General features: G+C 35.5%; 1 protein-coding gene across 1 annotated transcript; it reads right to left on the bottom strand.

Annotated features, from left to right (window-relative positions):
* Positions 1-209: 209 nt before the first annotated feature.
* Positions 210-6,983, bottom strand: LOC128366183 (NACHT, LRR and PYD domains-containing protein 1 homolog). Its single transcript, XM_053326865.1, has 10 exons — positions 6,719-6,983; positions 4,333-4,376; positions 4,135-4,205; positions 3,697-3,911; positions 3,346-3,599; positions 2,383-2,511; positions 1,687-1,840; positions 1,363-1,392; positions 585-625; positions 210-449 (listed from the first exon to the last, which is right to left on the bottom strand). The coding sequence occupies exons 1-10, from the start codon at positions 6,981-6,983 to the stop codon at positions 210-212; spliced, it is 1,443 nt and encodes a 480-aa protein (XP_053182840.1).
* Positions 6,984-9,803: the final 2,820 nt, after the last annotated feature.

Genomic DNA, 9,803 nt, shown 5'->3' with positions numbered 1-9,803 from the left:
TGATCTCTTATCCAGAACATAACCTGCTCCGGAGCAGGTTAGCCGTTCAGCATAAGTTACCATGGTGATTTATCCCGGTAAGAAGTGAACCAGCTTCGTAGTACGGAAAACCCAGAGTTAACCCTGAAGTTACCTCGATAAGAGAAAATCCAGCTTCGTAGTACAGGCCTCAGGTACTAAATTCACCTTTGGATCCTGAGCTGGTGTTTTTACAACAGCTTCACCAGATCGTTCCTGTCCATTTTCTTGAAAAGCATCTTGGTCACCTCCACAGCCTGTTGGTTGTAGGTCTGCTCCATCAGATCCACCACACGTGTTCTGTTTGCCTTCTCCAGTTTGCTCTTTGCGATTTTGTTCTCCAAAAACCACTTGAAGTGTTCGAAATCTTCCTCTCTCAAACGTTGCAGCACTCTGAAAAGCTTCTCTTTAACTGTTGTGATTGTTGCTGTCTGGTGAATTAAAAACAAATAAACAAAGATTTGAACATGATTTTATTGATTATATCAGAACTTTTCCTCTGAATGCAGCATCAGTTTTAATGATTTAAAACATTGGATTGGAAGTCACACTGATACATTACTCACTTTGTGGACCAGTGCAGATAGTTCATCCACAGTGTGTTCCTCTGAGGAGAAATGGAATAAAACACTTTGTATTCATGAAGATGTATCATACATTTTCCACACTTCCATTAGCAACTGTAGTGTTTCCAACTCATGATCAAGGAATAACATCAAGCTTTAGATAAAGACACAATACTTGTGAGTAGCTTGAATTATTATTAGTGTAAACAACAACAACAGGAAAACATCTTTTGCAATCAATCAATGAAGAATAATGTATTTTGAATAAAGTATTAATTAGTATTTTACATTTAAGGAAGGAAAATACAATGTTTGCAAACCTGCATGTTTTAGGTTGAAGCACCTTTGTATGTTTGCAGTGTACCTACCTCTCACTGTAGCAGCACAGTACGGTCCAGTTGATGACGGTGCAGCTGCAACACATTCAATGATGATTATATAATACATGTTTTTTTCTAGACAAGAATACTGCAACAAACTAACCAAAGTACAAGACAGCCGTACAAAATAGCCCAGTTCAGCTCTCCAAGTTCTTTCCAGTTTATCAAAAAATGGTCTAATTTTAAATATGTAAAAAACAAACAAACAAAACACAACAATTTAGGTGCTACAATAATATTTGGAAACCTTACGATTTGGTTTCAAAGTTACAAACATTTTAAACATTGAAACTGAAATTGTCTTTCTTCTAGTTGAAATATTTGCAGCAAATGTATGACATAGTTATGAAATATGACTTAAATCTCATATAGTAATGGATATTTATGATGTGTCTTACCTTCAAAATGACCAGACTTTAGGTAGTCAACTGAAATGGAGAACACAGATATTGATAGTTGATATTGAGGGTTTATGTATTGCATTCACAACAGAATATTTAATAACAAGACATTTTAACTACATATAATTTTATAGTTTGCATCAAAAACCAACAGATGTTATTACAGCTGTGATCAAATTTGTTGTATTGGCTGTTCAATAAATAGGTCTGTCCCAATACCCAAACTTGCCATCTGAAGTACTTTTGACAGTTTCTGACTATTCATGGAATTAAATAAACAGTCATTTCTCCTCATTATTGTAATATTAATTAACCACTGACCTTTTCGAAGTTCACAGGTCCACACTGGTTCACACACTGGTTTACTCTTATTTGTACAAGAGTGTGAGAGTGTAAGGTTGAAGTTTGTGTCTGGATTTTCAATGAACACTTCATAGAAATTTGGATCCTGGCTGTCATACCTGAGGGTTAATATCTGTGTAAAAAATACAACATAAAAGGAGAGGGAGATATAGTTCTTGATGGTAAACAGTCAAGTTAAATAACCCTAACCTTAACCCTAACCCTAACCCCAACCCTTTACAAAAAAAATAAAACTAGTTGATTAGTATATGGTCATTAGGAACATTGATTTGCACATGCTCAGATCATCCACATTTCTGTCTGGCTGCTGATCTCTCCCAAACTCTGAACAAAATGAGCAAAGTTGACTAGTACTGGTTACCTTCTTGAAGTGGTTTATGTGGTGCCAAAAAGTCAATAGATTTGTCAGTAGGCTCTTAAAAGCTATATCTTTCTAAGGTGGCAACACCAATCACATGTCCCTTTGCACAAATAGCAAATACAAGCAATGATGCATTTATTTACAATTAAGCATTTAATTATTACTACCATAGTTAGTAGGCTACCATTGCTTCTGGTGGGGAATCACGAAATCAGTGAACATTTAAATGATAATCTACTTAACATGAGTTGGCTGACTGAAATGTAATTACTGACAAACAGTACAAATCACACCTGAGGAGAGATTTTGGCTGTGCTTATGTCTGATTTCAGGACAAATCCTTGTTGCATTTTCAGGTACTTGTCTGGACGTGGCTTTTCAATGATTTCGTATCCTTTGGAGGATTTCTTCTTGTCCACCGTCTGGAAAAAGAAGTATTTAGCAAGTGTCATTTGTGTTGAAAGTACATAAACAAGGAATATGTTATCTTCTATAGAGATTTAGAGCCAGTGTTGAGAAAAAAGTATATGAGATTTTCAGAATAGTCATGATATTGAGGAACAAATCATTTTACGAAAATTAATCTGCACATTTGGCAAGCATATTTTATAGAGAAGAAAGTTTTATTATTTAAAATTTTGCAACATACATATTTTGAGAATAACTAAATACACTGCTGCAGAATTGTGGTTTAACAGGTGAGAGCAGCTACATGTAAAAATGAAGTTATAGTGTATTTACACTAAGTGTATCACACCAGCAGTCAAAATACCATAAACCGATTTCATTTGTGTAACACATGGAGCACTTGGGTTTGTCCTGACGGTTGTGCCAAAGAGCGTAGAGATCAATGTATCAATGTATGATAGCATAAAAAGACTGAAGGCTGCTGCACATTGACAAACAGTGAGCAGTGGGCTAAATTTGTAGGTTTCAGTTCATCAGTGAGATCTATTAGCCTCAAACAAATTTTAACTTCAGCTGCTGAAAGAAATCTGAGAATAACTTTGTCCATCACTATGAAATGAGGAAATGTTTCAACTATATTTTCTCATGTTTTTGATGGCTTATATTTACACAGAAACTAGGGAAAGAAATCTTCCATGACCAGTGACCCCTCCCACTTCACATTATTATTATATTATATTATTATTCTCACAATTCAACTTTTTTCTGTCCACTGGTCCTAATACTCAATTGTAGGCTTTTTAAATCTTATTATAATACACAGTTGTGACAGTAAAACATTAAATTACCTTTTCTAGAGCAGGATCATGTGGGATCAGATACACATGTAGCTTGAGGAATGTTGTGTTTGTTTGATAGTATATTAATACGTTGCACTTTATCTTTACAGGAAAGCCAAGTTTCATCAGGACCGCTCTTGGAGAGAAAATTGGTTCAGATAACTTGACGTGGGATGATGTGACCTCAGACACTTTTTCAACAACATCTCCACAGGAATCTATGTGCAGGACTGCAAACTTGTCAAGTATTTCAGGGTTGTCATCTGCACAAAATACAAACACACACATTTAGTGAGGAGAAAGATCTTCCGTGTTTTTACACATTAGTTTCATAATACGTTTTTTAATGTTTCCACCTACCTGTGCAGATCCAGTGAGGCAGGTACACTTCATTTAACTTCCCAGCAGTGACTGTGATGTCCATTAGGGGACCTGCAGGCATGTATTGTAAGATTTCCATTCTCTCCATGTGTTCTTCCCAAGAGCAGAACTGGTACTTAAAGCTGACCTTTTCTTTACAGACCCATCGCAGGTCAGAGACACTGCATTCAAACGTTCCTGCTTCAGACTGGAGACTGAAGGAAATGACAGGATGAGATGAGATAAAACAACTGACTGGTAATAATACTAAATGTAAACTTAAACAGTAGTTGCGTGCAGTTTATTTGGAGCTAAATCAAACATTACTATAATTACCATTATATATCACATGAAAAAGATCCTGATAAAAATCATACAACCAAGTTTTTTCAATCTGTCCAGTTTGTTGTGACACAATATTGAAGATGTTATTTTTACCTGTAAGTTGGAGCCTCATCTGCATCTGTACTGTTCACTTCAGGTTCAAGTTTAGTCCAGTCACTGGAGTCCTGCATCAGAGGACAGTCACATTTGTAAATTAGATGAATAGATTCTGTTTAATCATTAATTTTACAACATCATTTAAATGGACAAAGATCACAAAGTGAATGACAATTGATGAATGAAATGGATTACCATAATGTCTCCATGAGCCTCAGACTCTGAGCTTCTTGAAGGCCCTTGTTAAAACACAACAGAAAATGTTTACGTTATGTTTCTCAACTCTCTCAACTCAACTTTATTCATATAGCACCCTAACCCAACCACAGCTGAAACAAAGTGCTGTACATACATAGATAAAACAATTAACAGGAAATAAATACTAAAATAATTGTTAATTAAAAACAATAAAACAATAACTACAAACAAACCATGAAACACTAAAACAGGAGCAGAGTCTCATGCAGGGTTGAAAGCCAAGGAATAAAAATGGGTTTTAAGATGAGTTTTAAAAATGGACAGTGAGGAGGCTTGTCCTAACCCTAACCCTAACCCATATACTTTGCTGCTTAAGCACTATGTGCTACATATTCTCTTACACTCTTCTTCTGTACAGACAATATCTATTGCATATCTGTCTGTCATAGCTTTGCTCCAATATTAGAACAATATGTTATGCAGGACTTACTGCTAATTCAAATCTCAGTTTATGAAAGGTGGCAGCACTTCACAGGTTGACTGTTATGTACAATGTACAGGCTAAATACATGTAGCTGATATATTAATAATTCATAATGAGAGGGATATATTATATAAATAAAAATACAGGAACAATGAGCTTTATTTGTGTTTCATGTACATACATTACAATAAACAACTGGATAGTTCAAACGTGAAGTAATGGGTGTTGATGTTGCGGTCATGTAATATCATCAATGTCCTGTATTATGCTGTTGAAGTATGAAGCCTAATTAATGATGGTGTAAGAGGAGCTTAATGGTAACAACTAAATGATTCCCACAAATAATGCATCATTAAGGGCCAGTAACGTAATAAATTTGACCAGCCGATAACGTAAGAACTTGTAATGGGCACATGTATTACATTATTGGTCATTGTTACGTTATCGGCTGCTATATAGCACTTTCTCCGAGTGGTGTGTAATCATACAGATACTTGTGGTTTTATTTCCCAGTTGGTAGGAAATCCATCCAGTTATCAGTGTCCTGTCTTATGTTGTCATTGCAGCATTAACAAAGAATGAGACCCCACAGCAATTGTCACTCACACCAAATGGTTGATAGTAAAATTGTATTGGAGTTTATTTTATCACAACTTACGTTTGGATGCTGAGCTGGTGTCTGACAAACTATGGACCAAATCTGCCCTGTTCATCTTCTTTAAAACCTCCCTGGTCACCTCCACAGACTGTTGACCACAGATCTCAACCATCAGCTCCACTAGGTCAACCGTGCTGTCTGCCCTCGCTATTCGGACACTCGGGATGTTTGGTAGATCTCTCATTTGAAAGGTCTGCAGGAACGACTTGAATTCCTTGATTTCCAGGAAACTTAATTCTTCCAGTGTTTCCAAAAGCTTCTGCTTAGGTTGTGTCATCTTTATGTCCTGCTGGATTCAAAGTGATTGGACGGCACTTATGTAATATGCATCAATGTAAACATTTAAATCGAGTGAGTATTGTAAGAACCAATACGAATATATTACACAAAATAATAGACCACTTAATTATTTTTATTATCTCAACAGCAGCTGTGATATTTCTGGTTTAAAAAATCAAAAACCCCAATTAGTTGTCCTGTTCTCATCCTCAGTGGTACATATAGCACAGACTTTATTGTAACATTATTGGTGGATAATATTTCAGATCAAAATCTCAATCATAGTGCTGCTTCAGTTCAATGACCACCATCTGATTAAAATGATGAAAATATAGAGGTCAAGCTGAGGATAATTTTCCACCAGCAGTTATTCAATTGACACTGTGTGGGTAAGGTGTGTCTGATGTGACATTACTCACTTTCTGGGACAGTGAAGGCTTCTGCTTCTCTGAGAAGAAAGAAAACAGAAAATGACTCAAGACTGACTGAACATCAGACTGTAATACGTTTTAGTCAGATGTAGTTGCAATAAAACGATAAAAAAAAGATTTTAATAAAAATAATCTCACATAGAGAAGAGAGGTTGGATATCATATAATATAATCCAATATAAAAGCCCTACAGCAAATATCACTGTCTTTATGTAAAGATAACCACCTTGCAAAATTATCTTAGATGTCAAATAGAATTTACAGTGTTGTGAAATTACAATATTCAGTATGACAGAGAGGTGTTCATTCAACTCCATGATCCTTTTATAGGTCAAAGAATGTGGAAACTGGAATTCTCCTCACTTAGTTTGGAAGTTTGTTATCCACTCAGAACGTCAAAAGGTGTTGATTTAATTAATGATTGGTTGCACCGCAGGAGATATACTCTATGTTATTAAAATTAATTATTAGATGTATTCATTAGACACACATGATTGTGTAATGTGATGTTTTTTGTCTTCTTTGTCTTACCTTTGTTTCCTGAGCTGGTGTCTAATCTCTGAACCAGATCAGATCTGTTCATTTTCTTGAAAGTCTTCATCATGAGTTCCACAGACTGTTGACCGTAGTTCTGCAGCATCAGATACACTATTTCTGCTGTGTCACTGAACCTCACTGAGATGTCTATGAGGTCCTCCTGGAAGACAGTCAACTCCAGGACTTCCTTGAATTTCTCAAACTCCTGACAACTCAAATCATTCAGGGTTTCCAAAAGCATCTCTTTAAAAGCTGCCATTGTTGCAACCTGGAATAATAGTAGAATAGTTTCTCTGTGAGATCACTGTCAAAGCTGAAGAAGAACCTGATAAATGTACATGCCGATATTTCCTAAGCTTCAACTATTGAATGAAAGCTGTGTTGTGTTGAGTCAGACAGATGTGACATTGCTCACTTTCTGGATCAGTGTAGAGCACTCTTCATCCATGGAGTGTTTCTCTGGAGGAGAAAAAACAAAAAATGAATAATTAATGATTGAACAACCATCTAGAAACATTTGCATCGGGCAATATTGCTTTGTAATACTAACTCAATTATTTTTATATTTAGCACTTAGCAGTGATGCAGACATTGTCATTTATATTTTACCCTCTAAGAATCCCCTCATATAAAGTGTCTATACCAAATTTTGAACCACAGATCTGTTTAGAAAGAATCAATTAGACTGATCAATAAATGAGTGATTAAAGCTTAATTAATGTTTCAGAAAGCAGAGAGTGTGTATTTTTTAGGTTTTACATTATGACAGCAAAATATATTTAAATGTATTTTATTTAAACAGACAAGAATTTTATGGAACTGTGGGTTTTATTGTATTCTATTGAATTGTGCATCAGACAGGTGTATTGATAATACTTTGATTCTCCCTATTAAGAAAAAAGATAGCTCATAAACTCATGAATCACATGTTTTGAGCCAGTTTAATTATTTGAATATGTTTTTGTCTTCATTGTCTTACTTTTGGGTCCTGAGCTCCTGTCTGACAGCCTCTGCACCAGATCTCTCCTCTTTATCTCACTTAAAACATTCTTGGTCTTCTCCAGAGACTGTTGGCTGAATGTCTTCACCATTAGAAACACTGTGTCCTGCATGTCTGCCACCGACCATGGGATCTCTATGTAGGGTTCATAGACCAAACTTTGACTCCAGAGGACTTGCTTGAAGTGCTTCAGCTCCCTGTTACTCAAAGCAGCCAGTGTTTCCAAAAGCAGCTCTATAACAGACGTCATTGTTTCTACCTGGTAAATACAAAAAAAATATTAATTCCTGTAAATGTGCAAACTCTGAGCTGGGATGATTAAATATGTTTCTGTTAACATCTCATCAACACGTGTGTTTTTAGAAATGTGGTTATATACAGTAAACATTTCTCCAGTGGTCGAGGTAACAATGATTTTTAACATTATTAATTAACAACGTTCTTGTTTCAGACTTCATGTGTACATGATGCAACCTGAATGTAGCTTCAGACCTGAGAGAGAACCAGCTGGTGAAAATCAGGAATTTGATTTGTATCATCATTTATAATGTTGAACATGTTTTTTTTCTACATGTGTTGAATGAAAGCTGTATCTGTAAAGTCAGACAGATGTGACATTACTCACTTTCTGGATCAGTGCAGGCCACTGTTCATCCACAGACTGTTTCTCTGAAGAGAAAGAAATAAGACTCATGAATGTCTGTTTTCCCATCAGGTGATCAAATCAGACACTATCTAGTATCTAGTTTTAAAATAACTCTAATGTTAAAGATTAAATGCTAAATGAACAAAAAAACAATCTACTCAATAGTAACATCCTTAAAATCAGTTAACACTTTCACCTGATGAACGCTTCTTAGCATGATGTCACATTTATTATTAAACTCAGTGTTAAAGCTTCACGTCATGAAATGTAGATTAAAATAACCACAGGGCTTTGATGAAAGGACTCACATTTGTCATTTATACATTTAGTTAAATGAATAATGTTTGTAATTTTGTTATTAGTGTTTCAAATGTTTTATGGTACCTAATAATACACTGACTCACACATATAATAAAACTCTTAAACACTTCATTGCTGAGACCAATTTGGAGGCCTTGGTTACAGAAATCACAGAGAAGATGAATGAGAATGAGAGTCCATAGTGGAGCGAAGTTTAAGTCAAATTGTAGCTACACAAAAATACAATACAACACTAGTCAAGTTCCTATCTGACCATACACAACACAAGACTGGTAATAATGAACTCTAACATTTCCCTCTGAAGTGATCTGTGTCTTGTAAAAGTACCAACTAACGTTGTAAAGCTCATATTGTCTATATGGTGCTGCTCGATAACTTTATCTAATTTTTTTTAACTCCTGCAGATTTATTAATTATTATATTATTAATTATTATAAAATCAATGTGACATAACAGTTGTCTTCTTTATCTCACCTTTGGGTCCTGAGCTGGTCTCTGGCAGCCTCTGCACCAGATCAGTCCTCTTCATGTCCATGAAAACCTCCCTGATCACCTCCACAGACTGTTGGCCACATGTCTCCATCATCAGATCCACTACTTTAGTCTTGTCTGCCGGCTCCAGTTGGATCCATGGGATGGATGGACGGCCCTTCTTGAAGTAAGTGAACGGCAGGAGCCACTTGAATTTATTCAGCTCCTGATAACTCAAATCATTCAGTGTTTCTAAAAGCAGTTCTCTCACAGCTCTCATTGTTGCTACCTGGAAAATATGAAGAGTTAGTTCAAAGAGAAAATATGTTATTTCTCTCCTGGAAATATTAAAAATGCATCTATTTGCATCAACAGTATGTATGTGTATAATTATTTTAGACATTTGAATGTTTTAAGATGTGTTTTATTCTGTAAGATCACCTGGACTACTGATATGTCTACTAATTATGATTTTCTATTTGTTAATATCTGTAAACATGTTATTGTTTTATTTTAATTACAGGTTATATCTCTGGCTCACACACTGTGTAGTCAAGAACTGAAATGAGCTAAATCACATGTTCTTAATGAAATAGCTATAAAAAAGGTGGGAGCACAAGTCAGGAACTACTTTCTGAAAT

The sequence above is a fragment of the Scomber japonicus genome, chromosome 10, assembly GCF_027409825.1.
Source record: "Scomber japonicus isolate fScoJap1 chromosome 10, fScoJap1.pri, whole genome shotgun sequence".
NCBI lineage: Eukaryota > Metazoa > Chordata > Actinopteri > Scombriformes > Scombridae > Scomber > Scomber japonicus.
Note: the sequence above shows the minus strand (reverse complement) of the source record. Positions and strands in the feature narration are given on the sequence as shown.